The following is a 22165-nucleotide window of genomic DNA, read 5'->3' as shown; positions in this document are numbered from 1 at the left end:
ATTGCAGGCCAATAACTGGGATATTTTCCTCTTCCAGGAATTGTGTACAGATCCTTCAACATGGGGTCGTGCATTATCCTGCTGAAACATGAGGTGATAGTGGCGGATGAATGGTACGACAATGGGCCTCAGAATCTCGTCACGGTATCTCTGTGCATTCAAATTGCCATTGAAAAAATGCAATTGTGTTCGTTGTCCATACCATAACCCCACCGTCCCCATGGGACACTCTGTTCACAGCGTTGACATCAGCAAACCGCTCACCCACACGACGACGCCGTACACGTTATGTGCCATCTGCCCGGTACAGTTGAACCTGGGACTCATCTGTGAAGAGCACACTTCTCCAGCGTGCCAGTGGCCATCGAAGGTGGGAGTTTGCCCACTGAAGTAGGTTACAACACAGGAACTGCACTCGGGTCAAGACCCTGGTGAGGACAACGAGCACGCAGATGAGCTTCCCTGAGACGGTTTCTGACAGTTTGTACAGAACTTCTTCGATTGTGCAATCCCACAGTTTCAACAGCTGTCCAGGTGGCTGGTCTCAGACGATCCCGCAGATGAAGATGCCTGCAGTCAGCATGCCAATTGCACACGCCTTCAACTTGAAACATCTGTGGCAATTGTGTTGTGTGACAAAACTACACTTTTAAAAGGGCCTTTTATTGTCCCCAGCACAAGGTATACCTGTGTAATGTTCATGCTGTTTAATCAGCTTCTTGATATGCCACACCTGTCAGGGAGATGGATTGTCTTGGCAAAGGAGAAATGATCACTAACAGGGATATAAACAAATTTGTTCCCAAAATTTTAGAGAAACAAGGTTTTTGTGTGTATAAAACATTTCTGGGATCTTTTATTTCAGCTCATGAAACATGGCACACGCTTTACATGTTGCGTATATATTTTTGTTCAGTATAGTTTATCAACATTTTTAAGCTAAAAGTTCTGATCAGTTGCATCAGACATTGCTTTTTAACTTTTTTAATGTTGAATGAATTTGGGATTTATTGTCCCACAACTGTCCCAGAGTCTGTTTGGAATACGATATTAGAATAGGTCAACTTTTGGACTATGGGGGATAGTAGATTGAAAGACTAGGTATTTTGCTCTTTGTTGCTCGTCTTGTTGGCTGAGGAAAAGTCCATGTGGACAGTTATCGTAACATCTTCAAAGTACGCATCAGGATTCGGTAAGGAGGACCGCACATCGTTGAATCCTCAACTTGCATGTTCTGTTAAGATGAATCACCATAAACTAAATGTGATTTCTGTCATTCTGAGCACCATGGGTAGATGCACTAATCAGGTTACACACACAATGCCTATGGGTCCGGTACATTTTCCAAATGTCTGGTAAATTAAAATGCTGCCGGTCAAATGTCTGGCGCCACATTTTCCTAACAGAAACCCTGAACTATATATGACTTAAAATTGTGTCTGTGTTCCGTTAGGATGATGTGACGGAAGCCTGTCCTTCATCAGCTTATCAGGTGGGTTTACACTGAGAAGGGTCACATTCAGTAGCTAAGAAATTGACTAAATGTTTTGAAATGGATGAATGTATTATGTTCTACCTGAATGTGTGAAATCACTTAATTTCATTTTTCGGTTTCAATGCATTTTCCACATTTATGCTTTATTGAACATCACATTAATATTAAACACAGTTGTCCCCAGGTGTTTTCTCTCTTTCGCTGTCTGACCAACTCCTTTTGGCGGGCACATGTCTTGATTAAAGTACAGGCCCTCACAATGGAGAGTGGGTGTCAGAACTGGCCACAACATCATCTCTGTTCCCATTGTCTTCAGGTTCTTTGAGGCCTCTGGAGCTGCAGCGGGCTGATGTTGAAGTCCCTCCTCTCCCCAGACCACCAGGTCCCAGGCCAGCGCTTTCACACGCTCAACCGAACCACCAACCTCTACAGCATCTCGGTGCCCCAGCTGCCGCTCACACACACTTACTTTAATGTATTATTGTTTTATTTGATGGAATATTAAATCATACAATCTACTTGCAGTGAAGCCGCTCAACATTCTACATCACATTCACTCATCTAACGGACTCCCATCCAGAGCGACACACAGAAGCAACCAGGGTCAACGCCCTGCTCAAAGGGCACATCGACAGATCTCCCACAAGATCAAAATCGGGGACCCGAACCAGTGACCTAGCACCAGGCCACCAGCCCTCCAAAATGAAATCATTCCATTCCCGCCCCACCCCCAAGACCGCCCACCCCCCCCCACCCCCACGTGTGCATTTGAATGCGAGTGTGTGTATATGCACGTGTACAAACACATGCACGGCATCAGCCTCAGGCAAACCGGCATGAGCTGTGAAAACGCTGCCCCTCAATTTCATTCAAATATACTTTTTGTCATGTTTTATTTTGACTTTATTGAATTTTTTTGATACTTTTATCTTTGACAGTCATTCTATCCCCGCCCAGCAACTCCTCTCCCTCTTGTCTCCAATTCCACATCCCAACCCTTAGCCCCTCCCACCTATCTCTGCTGGCCACCCTCTTTGGATTTCTACGCACCATAAACGTCTTTCAACTATGCTGTGATGTTTAATATACAATTTCAATCTATCTAATCAAATAGAATCCACAGATTGCAAGTTGAAGATAAATACTTTTATTAAGAGTATTGGTATATTAGTAATTGACTGACCCGGTCTCTCCAGATCTCCCAACAGTACTATTTCTAGGGTCAATTTTAGATCAATGTTCTGCATTTTTAGCCATTCCTGAACCTGAGACCAGAAACAGGCTACCTGAGGGCAATACCAAAATAAATGGTCTATTGATTCTGCATCTTCACAACATTATCTGCAGAGCTTCGATGATTGAATGCCCCAAATATTCAACTTTTTGTTGGTGGCAAGAATTCTATATAATCATTTTTGCTGAAATTCTTGAATGTTGCGTCGTTTTATATATCAACTCATACACCCTGTACCATGGAATTGGTACATCAAAAATCTATTTTGCAATCGGTATGGCACAGCTGTCAACATCCTGGTCCTCAAATGAAACTGGTATACTTTTTAAGAACATTTTTATTCCTCTGCCATTTTTGATCCTTTATATTGGGCAGACAGACCAGTTCCCTACTGTACCTCCTCCCGCTGCCACCTGCCTCCTCCATTTTGGGGGTAATGCTGTAATCAATTGGTTTTAATCTTGGATTGAGCAGACCTTCCCATACAATTCTGCTAACTCCATGAAAGACAACTCTACCATTCCAATTTACAATATAATTTCAAATCAAAATACTCTTTTCAAACATCTTGACCATAAATACAGGTATTTTATTAACCAGGTTTTATCAATAGGTGCCCTTCTTTGCGAGGTATTGGAAAACCTCCCTGGTCTTTCTGGTTGAATCTGTGTTTGAAATTCACTGCTCGACAGAGGGACCTTACAGATAATTGTATTTTGTGGGGTACAGAGATGAGGTCGTCGTTCAAAAGTCATGTTAACCACTATTATTGCACACAGAGTGAGTCCATGCAACTTATGTGACTTGTTAACAAACTTTTTACTCATGAACTTATTTAGGCTTGACATAACAATGGGGTTGAAAACGACATTTCAGCTTTTCATTTTGTATTAATTTGTATGTAGGCCAGTGACACAAAATCTAAATGTAATCCATTTTAAATTCAGGCTGTAACACAACAAAAATGTAGAAAAAGTCTAGGGGTGTGAATACTTTCTGAAGGCACTGTAGGTAATTGTGGCTAATGTTTGGATTGTGTTGTTTGGTTTTCACTTATTTTCTATCTGTATGGAAATGCAAATGTACGCCTCTGTAATATTGTGCTTCAGATGTTTATGTCGTGAGAAAGAATTAAGAGTTAAGGGTTTTCTGATTTTATTTCAAAGTACACTACAAAGTCATTTTAAATTGAATCTTGAATCTGAACCTTTTGCCAGTTTACTTTGATACTTTTACGATCAAAGATTGTGGTAATTTAACTGGAAAGGAGGGTAAAACATTTACATGACAAAAGGGATGGTCTGTTTTGTTTTCTACAACTCTCGTTCAACTCTGACCAATCACAGCAAAGTGGGTTAAACTCGCGCGTGCGCTTTCGATACATTGTGTTTTTGTTGATATCCTGATATTTTCAGGCTCCGAGTTTAGCTTTCTGAAGCTAATAAACCTCCCCTTCTTTGGGGGGTTTTACTATTATAGCCAATTTAGACAATAATAAAATACCATAGCTAGCTTTATGAAGGGCTGATGGAGAACACAAGGAATTTGGTGAGTTAATTTCTCCGATATGGTCCGTCCGCTTCCGACTTGTTGTGTAGCTAGCTACGTTAGCGTCGTTAGCTAGCTAGCGCTCCCCCTTCGTTGTTATCAGATTGTAGTAAGAACAGCTGATTGAATCACCAAACATGCTAGATAATATCCAATAGCCCTGATTTGGAAAGTGAATATATGGATGCTTTATTCGTTTTTTTTACACGATAAAGGTCTACTCGTTTATTGAAATAATGTATTGCAAGCGGTCTTGTAACTAGCCAACGTTAGCTAGCTAGGTCTGGCTAGCTAACTAACGCTATGGTAGAACTGGATTAACAGATATGCTAAGGCCTCCGCTCTCACATTCATTCTACACAAGTCGGTTAGTTACTTAGCCAGTTAAGTGTACTAACTAGAACATTATAAATAGCTAGCCAGTAACGTAGTGCGAAACAGATCATGGGGAAATCATTTTACAGTAACGTTACTGTCATATGCAGAAGAGGAAGTGTTAAATTAATGCAAACTCTGAGACGGCTTTGTAGTTGTATAGGAAGGTAATTGCTATTATGTATGCTAACTATGTTGCTAAGACTCAGTCATTGCTCAGTAAAATGTTATCTCATACTATTAACGTTAGCTTTATTGGTATGGATGTTGTTTCTCATCTCATTGATGCCGGTAGCCATGTACATATGCATAGCCATGTAACTATCTGTATCTGTCACATATCAGTGCGACTGTTGAATCACATTGTTTACCATACCCAGTTTCCAAGTATACCAGTTTTCAAGACAATATTCTATTATGACTATGCCACAATAAAACATGTGGTTACGAAATTAATAATTACTTACTTTTTGAAAGAAAAACCAAAGTCATGATAATGAATGATAGATCTCTTAGTCTAGCTCTCCACAAAAATCTAGCACAACAGTATAGACTCACTCACACACCCTCTCACTGTACAGTTGGTGTCATTCACTCCCTCTCTCTGCTCCTTCCAGGCTGAGCGCACCCCGCGTTCGGAGCGTAAGCGTCAGGACTCGTTCGGTATGTTTGACGGGTACGACAGCTGCAGTGAGGAGAGCACCAGTAGCTCCAGCTCGGAGGACAGTGAGGATGAGGTGCCCTCCATCCCTGCCAGCCTGCCCATCATCAAGAACAATGGACAGGTTTACACCTATCCCGACGGCAAGGCTGGCATGGGTCAGTACGGACAAATATTGATATAGAATCTGAAGACAAAGATCGAAATTGGTCAGGAATATCTATGGGTCAGTCAGTGTCACTCTAGGGTGATCGCACAAAGCCGGTTGGGGATTGGTGGATGGGGCTTGTGGAAGAGATTGTGAATTAAATGGCTGCCTGTAATTGAGGTTAGACTATAGAGTGTGTATTGGCATGGATCCCGGCCTGCAACTGAGAAGAACTGATAAAAGAATACATTACTTTGAATTAATTGGAATTTACTGCTGTATTCTGAGTTTCCTGGGAATGTTTATGTGTTGCCTCTGTTCCCCAGCCACCTGTGAGATGTGTGGGATGGTTGGAGTGCGAGACGCCTTCTACTCCAAAACCAAACGCTTCTGCAGCGTCTCCTGCTCTAGAAGTTATTCCTCCAACTCTAAAAAAGCCAGTATAATGGCTAGACTCCAGGTAACCATGATATGCCCAACTATGCTCTGCATTTTGTTTCAGCCAAATGGTAGAATGAGAATATTTTCTTATATTTCCTTTGGAAATGCAAGAAAGCATCAGTAAAATTTGTGAACATATTTACCTATTTTCATTCTTTATTGTAATTGTTATGTGCTTTTTACTCGAAGGGTAAACCACCTACGAAAAAGGCCAAGGTGTTACAGAAACAGCCTCTCATGGCGAAGTTGGCAGCTTACGCCCAGTACCAAGCAAGTCAACAACAACAAAACCTGGCTAAATCAAAAGCAGGTGAGTCCCACAGTACACCAAACATACAGTCTCTCATATTGTTGTAATGGAGAAGAATGACCTTGAATGGAAAGTTATTTCAGTCAAAAGAATACACATTCTCTGTATTTTCTTGACCCAGTATAGTGAACATGTGATGTTGACCTTGTTCCTTCTCCCCTACAGTAGTTCCTGTTGAATGCTTTGACTGGGGAAGATACATCTGTAGCAATAACCTGGTTGGAGCACCAGTCAGCTGCTTCAAGCACGTACGTTTAAACAATAGCCAGACATTCAAATTGTCTATTACAGATGCTAAGGTTATACATCTGTAAATCGACACTGTTTTGATCAAAACAATTGTCCCTTGTGGGAAATAATATGAAGTTGTGTTAAATTGAAATATTTCTCTGTGACTTAGGTCCCTATGGGTATGTGCTGGGGAGACCTAGCTGAAGGAGTGAGGGTGGAGGTGCTCAACTCCGATACTAACCTCTCTACTAAAGTCTACTGGATAGCAGGGATCGTCAAACTTGCAGGTAAGAATACATCTAAACACATGGAGGATTTTATACAAATTGTACCTGGTGTACAATAGAAGTATTACGCTGCTTTTTGTCACTATGATCAGACTATACTTGTATACGGTATTCCTCTTAGAAGAATGCACGGTAATGAGGTTGTCACGATGTCACGTGAAACATTCTGTTTTATCTGTTGTCTCTCTCTGTTTTGTTCTCTTCCCAAGGGTTCAAGGCTCTGCTGCGGTACGAGGGTTTTGACAACGACACCATCAGGGACTTCTGGTGTAACCTCTGCGTTCCAGAGATCCACCCCGTGGGGTGGTGCGCCTCCAGTGGGAAACCCCTCGTACCTCCCAAATGTAAACATCACTCTAATAAGGATCATAGTAATACGCTTTGAACTTGCCTTTGATCAAATAGTCACACATTCACTAACAGAAGATGAAAAACCAGGTCGATAGACTGATGGCGGATATGTTTTTGTGTTCTCTCTCAGCGATACAGAATAAGTACTCTAACTGGAAAGCTTTTCTTGTGAAGCGACTCACTGGAGCCAAGACACTGCCACCAGACTTTGCTGCTAAGGTAAGATCTCATAATTACGAGCCGCAGAGGCAAGGATGATAGCTTAAGCACACCAGTATTTCTACTTGCACATCATCATCATCTGCACATCTATCACTCCAGTGTTAATTTGCTAAATTGTAATTACTTCGCTACTATGGTGTATTTATTGCCTTACCTCCTTACTCCATTTGCACACACTGTATGTAGATTTTTCTATTGTGTTATTGACTGTACTTTTGTTTATGCCATGTGTAACTCTGTTGTTTTTTTGTTGCACTGCTTTGCTTTATCTTGGCCAGGTCACAGTTGTAAATGAGAACTTGTTCTCAACTGACCTACCTGGTTAAATAAAGGTTAAATAAAAAAATAGAGCTCTAAAAGCTCCCACTCTAAACCAGGGGTTGAAACCGGTTCAGGGAACAGAACCAAAAACTGGAAAATAATTTTTCATGGAACAGAAACGGAACAGGGAATGAAAGTGACCTCTACTGCTCCGGTACAAAACCGTTATTTTTTTAAAAGCCCGAAACCAGTTTATAATGTTCTTCTTTTACATATAGTGCTTTCGGGAAGACCCCTTGACTTTTATTCAGACCCCTTGACTTTTATTCAGACCCCTGACTTTTTACACATTTTGTTAGGTTTACAACCTTATTCTAAAATTGATTGTTTTTTCCCCTCATCAATCTACACACAATACCCCATAATGTCAAAGCAAAAAAGGTTTCAGAAATTGTTGCACACTTGTATTTGGGGGGTTTCTTCCGTTCTCTGCAGATGCTCTCATGCTCTGTCAGGTTGGATGGGGAGCGTTGCTGCACAGCTATTTTCAGGTCTCCAGAAATGTTCGATCGGGTTCAATTCCGGACCCTGGCTGAGCCACTCAAGGACATTCAGAGACTTGTCCCGAAGCCACTTCTGCGTTGCCTTGGCTGTGTGCTTAGCGCCGTGGTCCTGTTGGAAGGTGAACCTTCGCCCCCTGTTAGTCTTTAGGTGCCTTTTGGCAAACTCTAAGCGGGCTGTCATGTGCCTTTTACTGAGGAGTGGCTTCCGTCTGGTCACGACCATAAAGGCCTGATTGGTGGAGTGCTGCAGAGAGGGTTGTCCTTTCTCCACAGAGAAACTCTAGAGCTCTGTCAGAGTGACCATCAGGTTCTTGGTCACCTCCCTGACCAAGGCCCTCCTCCCCCGATTGCTTAGTTTGGCTGGGCAGCCAGCACGAGGAAGACTCTTGGTGGTTCCAAACTTCTTTCATTTAAGACTGATGGAGGCCACTGTGTTCTTGGGGACCTTTAATGCTGCAGAATTCTTTTGGTACCCTTCCCCAGACCTGTGCCTCGACACAATCCTGTCTCGGAGCTCTACAAACAATTCCTTCCACCTCATGGCTTGGTTTTTGCTCTGACCTGCACTGTCAACTGTGGGACCTTATGTAGCCAGGTGTGTGCCTTTCCAAATGATGTCCAATCAATCAAGTTGTAGAAACATCTCAAGGATGGTCAATGGAAACAGGATGCACCTGGGCTCAATTTCGAATCTCATAAGTAAAGCTTCTGAATACTTTTTTTTTGTTTGTAATAAATTAGCAAAAATGTCTAAACCTGTTTTCACGTTGTCATTATGGGTTATTGTGTGTAGATTGCTGAGGATTTTTATTTAGTCAATTTTAGAACAATGGAATTTTTAGAACAATTAATAATTTCTGAAGGCACTGTATTTCCAGTCCCACAAAAAAAGAAAGAAATAAGAGCTTATGCAAGGCCTACTGACATACCAAGTGTGATTCACAAGATAAGGGGACAGAGATGTTTATTAGAGAAGAACAGATGCACTTTTTCCATGCTAGTTAAGGATAGTATAGTTATCACATTTCACATTGGATTTATTAGCTACAAAAAGGCAATACGTGTTTTTAGTTCTGGTGCCGCACTGCACACACAAGCTTGTTAGCTAGCTCTGGTCCAGTGTTATACCTACTCCGTTCAAAGTTCCTCCATAGAAGCCGCTCTTCCGTAGATGGGCTATATTCTGTGGTCCTAATTCAGGTAATGCATGTCATAACAAGATTCCCAGCGCTTCAAGCCAAGCCTCCTCCTCCGCTCTCTCCCCAACCGCACAATTTCAGTCGTATCTCATACCCTACACTTGTCTATCCATTACGTATGTGAACAACTAGCTTGCCCGCTCCATAGCAAGCTTCTTTATCCGCATTGATTGGTGTAGTAATTTAATGAGCTAAATGTAAAAAAAAAAAAAAAAATAAAAATGTCAATTTTCACAGGTTAAAAAAGGAACAGAAAGGAACGATATTTGTTTTGAACTGGTTCAGAATTTTATTTTGCTGGTTGGAACAGTGAGGGGGAAAAAAATGTGTGGTTCTGTTCAGAACGAAATAGTTTTAAAAAATCATTTTGTTTCCAGTCCCTGCTCTAAACACCTTTCATTCCCCCCTCTCTAACCAGGTCCATGAGAACATGCAGTTCCCTTTTAAGAAGCTGATGCGAGTGGAGGTGGTGGATAAGACGCACCTGTGCCGAACTCGGGTGGCTCTGGTGGAGCAGGTGATCGGGGGAAGGCTGAGGCTTGTCTACGAGGAGAGCTCCGACGACTTCTGGTGTCACATGTACTCCCCGCTCATACACGCCATCGGATGGTCACGGAGCATCGGACACCGCTTCAAACGATCCGGTCAGTCAAGTTAGTTGGTTTGGGTAGTTAAGTTGTTAGTGAGTTAGGACTAGTTAGTTGGTTACTCCAATGTGCTTGTTTTCTGGCTCTGACGGCAATGATTGTTTTCAGATGTGTCAAAGAAAATCGATGGTCAGGTGGACGCCCCCGCCCCGCTGTTTTCCAAGGTAATGTAATACGCCAAGTGGAGTTACAGTGGCCCAAGTCTTTGTGCCTCTGTGGTTTCTATTGATATTTTCCAATGTATGGATCCGGATTGAAGAATGTGTCTGTGATGTCTCCTCAGGTGAAGGATGTGGACCAGAGTGGTGAATGGTTCAAGGACGGGATGAAACTAGAGGCCATTGACCCTCTAAACCTCTCAGCTATATGTGTAGCCACTGTAAGAAAGGTAACCGTCTCACCCCTCAGCTATATATGTAGCCACTGTAAGAAAGGTAACCGTCTCACCCCTCAGCTATATATGTAGCCACTGTAAGAAAGGTAACTGTCTCACCCCTCAGCTATATATGTAGCCACTGTAAGAAAGGTAACTGTCTCACCCCTCAGCTATATATGTAGCCACTGTAAGAAAGGTAACTGTCTCACCCCTCAGCTATATATGTAGCCACTGTAAGAAAGGTAACCGTCTCACCCCTCAGCTATATATGTAGCCACTGTAAGAAAGGTAACTGTCTCACCCCTCAGCTATATATGTAGCCACTGTAAGAAAGGTAACTGTCTCACCCCTCAGCTATATATGTAGCCACTGTAAGAAAGGTAACCGTCTCACCCCTCAGCTATATATGTAGCCACTGTAAGAAAGGTAACCGTCTCACCCCTCAGCTATATATGTAGCCACTGTAAGAAAGTTATGGCAACAGTTTGGATTGTTACCAATGGAAAACTTTCATATATGGCAAATTCAAGGGGCATTTAGCCCAATCATACTTCTCCACTGTTGGTACCCCTGGATTGGGGATTCCATGTTATTTTCAGTCCCCTGTAACCTGTTTCCGGTATTGAGTTGTATACGTCTGGATGTTTGCTGTCTGTTTCAGGTGTTCCGTTGTATACATCTTGTCTTGATGTGTAATTGTGTCTCAGGTGTTGGCAGACGGGTACCTCATGATCGCCATCGACGGGTCGGAGGCAGCTGATGGCTCAGACTGGTTTTGCTACCACTCCACTTCTCCCTCCATCTTCCCTGCTGGCTTCTGTGGAATCAACAACATTGAACTCACGCCCCCTAGAGGTAGTACATTTCTATAGCCCCTTTTCCTTTCACAGACTACAACATTACTTCACTCCGATTTGAATTTTTTTCATTCAACCATTGTTTATTTAATTAAGGATAGTCTCATTTAGATAAAAACTATTGGGACAAAGAGATACTAAGGTAGTTTTCCTTCCTCTTCCTTTCCTTCTCTCTGGTCGGGGGTTATATGTTAACCCAGCCTTACCACTGACTTTGCCCCACAGGGTACACTAAACTGCCATTTAAATGGTTTGACTACCTCAGAGAAACGAGTTCAATAGCCGCTCCTGTGAAGCTCTTTAACAAGGTAGGACTGATTCCTGACATCGTGGATTTGTTGTTTTGTTGTTTCGCCCGGTCCTGTAGTTCTGTGTAATGACAAAGCGATGCCAACATGCGTTTTGTTCTTCTATGATCACATGAAATATACAAATAAATAAAAAATATGTTGATAGGTTTCGGTTGCATACATTGGGTATTATAAGTATTCACCCCCCCTTGGATTTTTTTTCCCACATTTTGTTGCATTACAAAGTGGGATTGAATTATGTCATTTGTGATTTTCTGTCATTGATCTTCACAAAATACTCCATAATGTCAAAGTGAAAAGAACATTCTACACATTTTCACAAATGAATTAAAACAAAATTACTAAAATATAGTCATTTCGTAAGTATTCACCCCATTGTTTAGGCAAGCCTAAATTAGTTCAGGAGTAAAACTTGGTTAAACAAATCACATAAGTTACATGGACTCACTTTGTGTGAAATAATAGGCATGACATTATTTCAACTACAAAGACCAGGGAGCTTTTCGAAAGTCTCAAAGAAGGGCAGTGATTGGTAGATGGGTAACAATAGCAAATCAGACATCGAATGTCACTTTAAGCATGGTCAAGTTAATAATTATGCTGTGGATGATTTATTAAACCACTCAGACACATCAAAGACACAGTTGTTCTTCTGAACTGAGGTGCAGGACAGGAAGGAAACTGCTCAGGGATGTTACCATGAGGCCATTGGTGATTTTAAAACAGCTACAGAGTTCAATGGCTGCGATAGGAGGAAACGGATGAGGATCAAAAACATTGTTGTGACGCCACAATAATGACCAAAAAGACAAGAAGTATGAAAAAAATATATACTGAATATGCATCCTGCATGCAACAGGGCACTAAAGCAATATTGCAACAAAAAACATAACGGCAAAGGAATAGACTTTTTGGCTGAAATGGTGGTGGCTGCATCATGGTATGGGTATGCTTGATATCAGCAAAGACTGTTTCAGGATGAAAAGAAACAGGATGTAGCTAAGCACAGCTAAAATCCTAGAGGAAACCTGCTTCAGTCTGCTTTACACCAGACACTGGATGAGGAATTCCCATTTCAGCAGGACAATAACCTAAAACACAATTCCAAATCTACACTGGAGTTGCCTACCATGAAGACAGTGAATGTTCCTGAGGAGGAGCCAAGTTACAGTTGTGACTTAAATCTGCTTGAGAATCTATGGCGAGACTTAAAATCACTGTCTAGTCATGAGTCCCAACACCTTGACAGAGCTTGGAAGAATTTTGAAAAGAATAATAAGCAATTATTAAACTATCCAGGTGTGGAAATCTCATAGGGGGGGATTTCCACCTGAGTTAAGCAAGCGTAAATGGAATGTAAATCCCTTCATGCACTTTTCTCTCTCCACGTATTCTGACCTTGAACTTAAACATGAGGATAGCGTGCTGTTCACCCGCTATTCATTTGAGGTGGAGATCAGATAAATGAAGGTGTGGCGGAGGTGTCTACAGATACGCCGTATTCTGACCTTGACTTCATTTCCCAATATCTCCACCACCTTTATGCACAAGGAAACCATGAATAAGGTGTAGCGAACCTGCCGCTTCCAAGTGAGGAAAAAAACATCGACTTCATTTTCCTCTGAAAGAAGTAACACCGTTCTCTATGCACTGTAATGTACAACTTGATAAGAGCTGTTGATAAGAGCTAGGTTAAATGAGTAATCAGTTTGGATAAGGGAATTGTAAAAAACAAAATATTTGACCTTATGATCGCTGGAGACACGTGAAACCAGTCATATGGCAGCAAACTGAAGCATATCAACATATCGTCCCCGCTGTAAAGTTGATGAAATACTGTGCCATTATGTAGAATTTAAATTGTACAGCCTTTTTAACTGGTATCCAGGGATGTGCACTCTCGAATATCTTAATTACAGGCTACCCGACTTTCTCTGTTTCCTGTTTCTATCATGTTAAATATTAGTCACTATTAGTAGGCCTAATAACCACATATATTCAACTGCCAATTTACTGTTGGTTCCCTTCAGTTGGTATAGTCTACGTTATCATTTCATTTAATTAGATTGTTTCGTTTACTTTCATTTGCATTTCAGAGCATGTTACGTGACTGAATAAAGTAAGTCTGAATACCAAATACTGAGAAGTCCGTAGGAAAGGCATACATTCCTAGGTCTTTGTAACACAATAAAATGTGAAGGAATCCAAGGGGGGTACTTACGATACCCACTGTACATCTTTGTTGTAAGAAAATGCTTCAAAATTGTAATGGAAAAAACACTGGATTGAGCATTTAACCTAAGAATATCTCTCCTCCTTGCCTCCGCTATCTTGTTGCCCCTGCCCAGGATGTTCCAAACCACGGGTTCCGCCAGGGCATGAAGCTGGAGGCCGTGGACCTGATGGATCCCAGGCTGGTGTGTGTTGCCACAGTGACTCGGATCGTCCACCGCCTGTTGCGCATCCACTTTGACGGCTGGGAGGATGAGTACGACCAATGGGTGGACTGCCAATCACCTGACCTCTACCCCGTGGGCTGGTGTCAGCTGACCGGCTACCAGCTACAGCCCCCCGCCGCACAGAGTGAGATCAAGCACTATAGTTCTACCCAAATATAACACACTAACATGCTCAGACATAAACCAACCTCTACCCTCAGGTTCTCGTTGATGGATTGGATTAGGTTCCAGTGATATGTTGCCAATTACTCGATAACATTCCATTGGAGTCCCAAATTGGGTTTAGTATTTTCCTTCCCCGGAAAATTGCAAACACACCTGGGGCATCCCGGTGTTCCTGTTCAAACCAGAAATGCTATTTATTCTCTAGAGTCTATGGGGAGGGGGTCTTTAGTTCCAAATCCCACAGAAACGCATTGAATAACACATTCATAAATGGCAAAAAAGACAGTCCAAAAATGGATCATAAGGTTTTGAAGTGTCTGTCCTATATCTAGGAGACATAAAGCTCAGGAAATATTTTAGTATTTTTTTGACACATTTAACCCCTTTTTCTGGGGGTATGCACAAAACTCCATACTTCCAAAAGTACCGGTTACCTTCAGACGAGTCCCATCGTAGAGCAAAATGGAGAACACCATCGCATTCACGAGAATCTCCCCTCTCCACACCGATTTTTTCCGGATGTCTCATGATCTGACAAACACCGCTGTAGCTCGGCCGCCTTTCACCGCAGATGTGGAAGGCCACCGTAGGCGGATGCAGTGGATTGAGACGCAGCTCTTGCAAAAAAAAAAAAGCTAGCTTAAAAGAACATGTAATACCAGCGAAAACATCTCACCTGATGATACACTGTAAATGGAGAAATATATACACATGAATATAATGGTGTCTTGATGTACTGTATTTGTTGCCATTTAATAACTCAGAAGTTCTCTGTCACCGCCCTATTTCGTTGATGAAACACTGTTGGCCGACTGGTGAAATATCATACGGTTACCTTTGGCTGAAATATGTCAGCTTGTTTGTCCTTTTCTCTCCCCTTGCACTTGGCTATCAGGGGGAATTTGGGAGGGTTGTGGCTGTTTTTACTCAATGCTAACCGACTTATTGTGGTGACTTTGTCACGGGGAATAAATATGATTCGCCACTGAACAAACAAATGAGAAAGTAGAGGAGATTCAACACTATGCGTAGCGGAGTGGTTGATCCATTTCCGGCAAATTTGACTCGTAAGCCCGATGTGCTCCCGCTTTTTAAGTTTAACATCAGTAACCTACACATGATAGTCAGCAATTAAATTTCTAAAAGCCAAGTGTTTTTTTTAATTGGGAACTTTATGTTGAGTAAATATGGTAGGCTGCTAGCGTTGTGATGACTGGTTTGATTTATGAATGAAGCCACAGAGTAGGTATGTCTGTTTCATGCAGCTATTTGGACGTACGTGTTTAATATTTTTGCGTTAGTGAGACATAGAATTAGTATATTATTGGTCCACGGTACCTTTCATTTTCTTTCTCAGGAAACCTGAAGGAGCTTGGTCGGGAAATCTCGGGATACTGGCTACCGGTTTTACACCCTCGTCCCAAACTAACAGGCAGAAATGTACCTTTGTGTCAGTAAAACAATAGACAACTGTTTATTTACTGCTAATTTATGTAATTTCAGTGGCCAGAGAAATCCCACCTGCTGTACCTAAGCAGAAGAAGAAAGCCCAACAGTACAAAGGCCAAAAGAAAAGTGAGTTATCACTTCTTTCCTCTTTTCCTCCTTCCGTTGGTCCACACTCTGGTGGGGTCAATCTATCTACCCTTTCTCTTATTGGTTAGTTTTTTTCTTTCTTGTCTGTTCCTTGGGTTCTGATTGGTTGGCATGAGTCACATGAAAGGAAACTGTGGCACTCGGGGTAAAAGCCAAAGATGTGGGGAACGTGCTTGTAAACACCAGGTGTGACGGTCCAAACACAGCTTGTTTTACACCTCAGGGAGTGGTTTAGCGGGGATATGTGCAGACACGGTCACACACACCACCAACTCTAGCTGATTTACTTGAGTCTGGCTTACCTGGTAGCTTACCTGGGGTGTATTCAGATTATGTAAGGTTCTAGAACGTTTCATAATGGAACAGAGATCATTCTTGGAACCGTTTTGAAAGGTTTTGCAACAAAATAATTAATTGGGGCCTGGTGATTCGTGTTTTGAAATATTATATGAAAGGACTTGGAATATGTACATGTTATGTAATCTCATTAAAGCATGGAGTTGTCTAGGCCTTTGCCTAATACACACAATATTATCTATGATGAATAAATTAATGCATTTACTAGATTTTTCAAAATACATATAAAGCAACACTGTGCAACCAAACATTCAAATCTATACTGTTGGGAGCGCTAGCATCCTGAAAACACCCCTGGTAGCTTACCTGAGTCTGACTTGGTGTCTAGAGCGGAAGATTCCGGTTGGTCGACGGCCCTTCAGTCAGGCAGGCAGGAGGAGGAGCCTATCAGGGGAGGAGGAAGAGCAGAGTCCGCCCCCTTACTCCAGCCAGGGCCCCACTATGGTCCCCCGGCCCCGCACCCACCACCACCACCACCACACCCACAAACCAGGTAACACACTAACAATGAATAACAACTGAGACCTCCACACAGACAGAGGGCGGTAACAGGGGCCAGTCCTCATCCATTCTGGGTCCTGACCTTCATGTGTGATCGCTGTGTGTCGGATGCAACTGCAGGAATGAAAAATCTATTTGAGCTATTTCTGTGTCATGTTATTGAAGTGGAAGTGTTAATGTGAAAAATGTAATTTTCTCCTCCCACCTCATGATGCGTATTAGGTGAGCAAAAGTGGTAATATGATTTACTGTGTATGTCTGTTCGTATTACTGGAACTGCAGGCTCAAATGGAAGGCTAGGTATTAAGTCAGCTGTTCCTGTGTTTCAAAGGGTTTTGTGAATAAAAATTGTTTTGCTGCTTTGTTCGCTTGGAGTTGAAAAATGAATGCCTTGTCTTGGTATGCTGGAAAGAGTTTTGCCTATAATTTTGAGATTCATCAAACCCTCAATTTGGCTAACACGCTCTCCCCCTCTCTCTCCTGCTCTCCAGAGTCTCTGTTGCGTCTGAAGGAGGAGCCGGCTGAGGTGGATGAGTTCACCTTCTCCCAGGGCATCTCAGATCAGGAGAGCAACGGCTCGGGCAGCTACTACATCAAACAGGAGCCCTGATGATCCGGGGGACAGGGGCCTCGGGCTAGGCCTGGGAGGCCAAGGGGAACCTCTTACACCCCCCCAACTAGGATAAGCCCTCTTTAAACCAAGACGAGAACAACAGGGCAGGGAGCATGGAGTGCTCTAAAAAAAAAAAAAAAAAAAAATCATCCAGAGATGCCAGTTTCTTACACCCCAATCAGGAGAGAATGCTACTGGGGTACAAAACACTGAGTGACTTCACGCCCTGAAACCCCAACCCTCACCCACAAATTAAGCTACTTGGGGCTCCCCAAAACCACCCAGGGCGAGTACCCTTCTGAGCAGCTACAGCCTCAAACCCTGGCGCTCTGATAGTCACTCATTCACTGAGACAGACATATCATATGAACAAGGCTAACGGGTAACTGGACACTTCCCAAAGCCACTGGCCCAGAAGAGGCCTCTTATGATACCTGGACAATCTGATTTAAAATCCCAATTCCCTGGATGATTGGATACGACTGTGGCTCTCTCTCTCTTCCTCCATAAATGCATCTATCTAGGGGGCATTGGAGCTCTGGATGCCCAGAAACAGAAGCCTCTCATTTGGGTAGTCTCTCTCCCCCACCCTGCTAGGCAGGATCTCTGACTCAAAACTTGGGGCCCAAACACACAGTCACCTGGACTAACTGTGACAGATATTTCTGAGCCAGGCCTTGGTTTATTTCTTTCAGGTAAGAAGACTAGCCGCACATGGCGGGATTTAATTTCACTCGGTCTTGAGAGGGAGGGAACAAGTTGTATAAAGCAGGATGATTATTATTATTTTTCAAACATTTTGCCAGATGGACTTGCTTTTTATTTGTTAATAGTACTTGAAGTTTTCAGTTGATATTTGTAAAGTTTCTGTTTTTTGTTTGTTTTTGCCCTTTAAATTGGAGGGTTGTTGTTATTTTGACTTCAACGCTGATTTGTTATCAACCTCTCTTTTGGGGGGATACCGTCGGGAGTGGTGTAGATATTATGAGGATACATATTCATAGATGTGACTGTTCAATATAGAACTATATAGATATTAAGAATTGTGATTTGACGAGAGTGGGTTTTGAATAGATGTTGTATAAATCCGAAACCTTGCTGGTGTGATAGGACTGACACTCTCAAACTAGATGGTGTTTGTGTCTTAATAGGGTAACTTGCGTACTACTTAGTATTGGCTATGCATACTAGGTAGTGCTAATGTGTCTATTGGGATACACTAGATGAACACTGTCACAGATTGCACTACAGGAACAAACAACCAGTCTCTTTGGGTTGTTGGAACCACCCTTTACCATGTCAGCAGCTTTAGAATAGAAGGACCGGACTTAGCTAACGTTTGCATCTGTTTTTTTCAAGTACAGGATACAACTCCAGAAACAAAGCTAAACCATGATATACTCTTTATTTTACTATACCATATTGTCATAACCTATTTTCCTCGAAGAAAACAAGTGTAAACTTAGTAAGTCTGGCCCTAAAATACAGAAATGATTTTAGTAATCAAGCAAAGTTTAATCCTAAAATGATGTAAAGCAGGCAGAAAAACAATGTAGGCTACATTTCATGGATGACTTCCGAGATATGCAAAACCGGTCATTTTATTTCAGTGGTGTTTTTCCTCTTGTGTATGGGTAGTTCTTTATTTCAGAGCCATATTGATGCGTACTGGTTAAGTATTCAACCGAGCCACTGGATAACACCTTTTGTTGTTCGTGTTAATGTCTTTTATTAAACACGGCTTTGTTGATAGTCTGTGCGTACATAAAACCAATGGGATCAGATTGGAGTAGGCTATAGCAGGAGAACCTTTCCCATTGGCTTCTTTATTCACCAATTAGAGGTCATACATTTTTATAAGATTCCTGATTGGTTGGAGGAGATCCTCCTGAATTCCTGAATCTGCTTGTGTGTTGTAGCTGGTACTGAGTGGTGACGGCATCTGTATCTAGACTTCATTTCTATCTTTGTACTACCTCCTGGTGAGCTTGGCAGTCAAATAGAGACAGGGTTGGGGCTCATTGTGAATTCATAATGGGGTCTCAAATTTGAAATGCAGGTTTGGGCAACTTGATATACCATATGCAAATAAAATAATTATATCCTCATATGTTTGACTTTAAGACTAGACCGCAAACACCGATATTTCTAACATAGCACATTTGAGGTAGTCCTCGAAATGGAATAATATGCAATAATGTTTTCTGTATTATTTTGCTATGTCACATCCATGAACTATAACACCCTAAAGTGATATTAAGATACATAAAATATATTATACTTACATCAGTTTACCTAAATTCTATTGCATAACTGTGACAACTGTGAGCTATGGTCTATAATCAGAATAGAATAGTTAGGTTTGTTAGAACCACACGCTATATACACTGAGTGTACAAAACCTTAAGGACACCGTCCTAATACTGAGTTGTTGCCCCCCCACCCCCACAAACCAGTGTGCCTGGTACCTACTACCGTACCCCGTTCAAAGGCACTTAAATCTTTTGTCTTGCCCATTCACCCTCTGAATGGCACACATACACAATCCATGTCTCAAGGCTTAAAAATCCTTCTTTAACCTGTCTGCTCCCCTTCATCTACATTGATTTGAAGTGGATTTAACAAGTGACATCAATAAGGGATCATAGTGTTCACCTGGTCAGTCTGTCATGGAAAGAGTAGGTGTCCGTAATGCTTTGTACACTAGAAAGAGCAGGTGTCCGTAATGCTTTGTACACTAGAAAGAGCAGGTGTCCGTAATGCTTTGTACACTAGAAAGAGCAGGTGTCCGTAATGCTCTGTACACTCCGTGTCGAAATAGACTAGTACAGAAAAATGGGTCTAGCTCAGTGATCGTCGCAGTTGTGAAATTAGCTATAATCTCTCTATACCAGTAAGGTTGACGATTAACTTCTCAGGAAATGTTTGCTTTTTCTTGTCTTCAAGGGTCAAGCAAAGCACATTACAGTTAAAATCAAACAGAATGACATTGCGTAAAGTTACTTAGAGAAAAGTCTTAATGGAACAACTTGCTCACAAATTGTTTCTTGTTCATGTCTGAATGTTGATTTCTCCCGTTTTTGATATGGTTTCTTGTGTTCAGTGATTTACTGTTCAGTTGGTTGGTAAGGTATTTTATATAAACCATTCATGTCCTAATGTTCTAACAGTAACAATTAAGATCAGCTTTCAGTTTGACGCCGTGCTTTGTGTAGATAGGTATGTGTTACCCTCGTTGTTTCCATGTGGTGTTCTTTTTCCAAGGGATGTATAGTTTCATAGTTTCTGCCAATATGCATTTCCTCACTCTGTTGATTTATGATTGAATTGTTCATCATATTAATTAAGGTTATATACAATGTCCAGCAGAGCAATAAAATGTTGTGTCTCGTTATACCCTTATGTGTAAAAGGTTTGGAGTTCAGGATTTGCTTTTTTGTTTGTGATTCACTTTATGAAATTCGATCTGGCGCAGACTTTGACTAACTAGATGAGAATGAAGATAGCATTAAAGGATGGTGGTAATCTTAACCAATTTACTGACCAAATTACATTATCACCGTAAGGAAAATGACACTGCTGTTTATAGACTAACTTTGCTGCTACTTTCCAAATAACCCAAATGATTCCTAACGCACAATCAAACACCGCAAACCTTTTCTGCATTTTGAAGGTTTCTACTTTTTCAGTGATACTATGCCTCTTTCTTTATTCTTAGAAATGTATGTAAGAATATCCCAATATCACCTAGAAGCCCAATCCAAAGTCAACACCTTGCCTCTCCATCTAGTCACTTCTGAATCCTTCTTAGATATCTGAAAGAACAGGTTGCGTATAAGCAATATGACATTATAAGCTCACATCTATCCGGTCTGTTCAGATGTACAAGGGGCAATTCAGGAAGTGTGTAGATCTGAGGGGCTGATTTGGGAGTGGGTGCACTGATCAATCAAGTTAGAGTGCATGCAGAATAGTGAGGTCTTTCTGTGGTCCTGTACTGAGCCTTGTTGTTGTTGCTGTTATGGTCTTTGGTCTTGCTACCGCCCACTAAATTGACCTCTAGCACCTAGCCCAAAGTATCTCCTACAGATTTGATAGGTATGAGAAACATGGTAATACCTCCATTTTGCCCTTTTGGTAAGCTTGGTGGAATTTGAGCCATATTGCTTACACCTATCCAAATCTTTTCAGACTCAAACATGGTTTCTCGTCGTGGTAGGGGCTAGGGAGTCAATCTAGAATGTGGTGTCTGTTCATTGAATACTAACACGGGTCTCTTTTTGTATGCGACAAACCCTCTATATTCAGCCATTATATCATGGTGCTACATATATTTGATAACGTGATTATTAGTTATTTTATTGGGGAAATAATTCTCAATTGTAATTATGAATGGAGGGGCTTAAGTTGCGTTTTTGATTTATTTTGGATACAAATAACAATGGTTTGTTAAGATTGTTGAAATTATTAACACTGGCCCTTGTAATACATATTAAGTTGCAGTGTAGGGTTTGTACATTTTTTGATAGTGTCTATAAAAATGAGGTTTCCTTTCATCATTATGGTAATTTTGTGCTGTGATCAAAGTTTGATAGACAATTCCTTGAATTTGTAAATATATCAAATGTTTGGGGACAATATTGGTTGTGTTTATTTGTTTACAATCATTGCAAACGGTTTCCGCATGGCTGTGAAAAGGTCTATCTGTTAGTGATTTTTGTAAGAACTAACTTTTTACACTGAATAAAATGATACTTATAAATTACTATATTTGTTGATGCAGATTTTTTCCAATCTTTGTAGTTAAGATTTCCCTTCACTGGAACTAAGGGGCCTCGTCCGGACCATGAAAAACAGCCGCACAACATTATTCCTCCTCCACCAAACTTTACAGTAGGCACTATGCATTCTCCTGGCGTCCGCCAAACCCAGATTCATCTGTTAGACTGCCAGATGG

General features: G+C 41.5%; 1 protein-coding gene across 2 annotated transcripts; it reads left to right on the top strand.

The window, feature by feature from the left end:
• The first annotated feature begins 3900 nt into the window (after nt 1–3900).
• On the top strand, nt 3901–17266 carry LOC112224326 (MBT domain-containing protein 1). Of its 2 annotated transcripts, XM_042306028.1 has the most exons (17): nt 3906–4277; nt 5270–5471; nt 5788–5921; nt 6092–6212; nt 6378–6460; nt 6613–6730; nt 6940–7074; nt 7212–7300; nt 9745–9970; nt 10082–10137; nt 10257–10361; nt 11057–11204; nt 11432–11514; nt 13866–14100; nt 15645–15716; nt 16423–16587; nt 17087–17266. In XM_042306028.1, exons 1-17 carry the CDS (start codon nt 4257–4259, stop codon nt 17203–17205), a joined length of 2112 nt encoding a protein of 703 aa, XP_042161962.1. In that variant the 5' UTR covers nt 3906–4256; the 3' UTR covers nt 17206–17266. The 2 variants fall into 2 exon arrangements, with proteins under 2 accessions (XP_042161963.1, XP_042161962.1); XM_042306029.1 differs by lacking the exon at nt 16423–16587 and having other exon boundaries at nt 3901–4277.
• The last annotated feature ends 4899 nt before the right edge of the window (nt 17267–22165 follow it).

This window comes from Oncorhynchus tshawytscha, linkage group LG25, assembly GCF_018296145.1.
Source record: "Oncorhynchus tshawytscha isolate Ot180627B linkage group LG25, Otsh_v2.0, whole genome shotgun sequence".
Classification (NCBI taxonomy): Eukaryota; Metazoa; Chordata; class Actinopteri; order Salmoniformes; family Salmonidae; genus Oncorhynchus; species Oncorhynchus tshawytscha.
This window is presented reverse-complemented; position numbering and strand designations above follow the sequence as displayed.

Excerpts from the sequence above, each read along its gene's own strand:
- LOC112224326 (XM_042306028.1), top strand. The coding sequence starts at position 4,257 with ATGGAGAACACAAGGAATTTG. Across the intron at positions 6,213-6,377 it reads CCTGGCTAAATCAAAAGCAG|TAGTTCCTGTTGAATGCTTT; the intron begins GTGAGTCCCACA and ends TCTCCCCTACAG. Across the intron at positions 11,205-11,431 it reads TGAACTCACGCCCCCTAGAG|GGTACACTAAACTGCCATTT; the intron begins GTAGTACATTTC and ends TTTGCCCCACAG.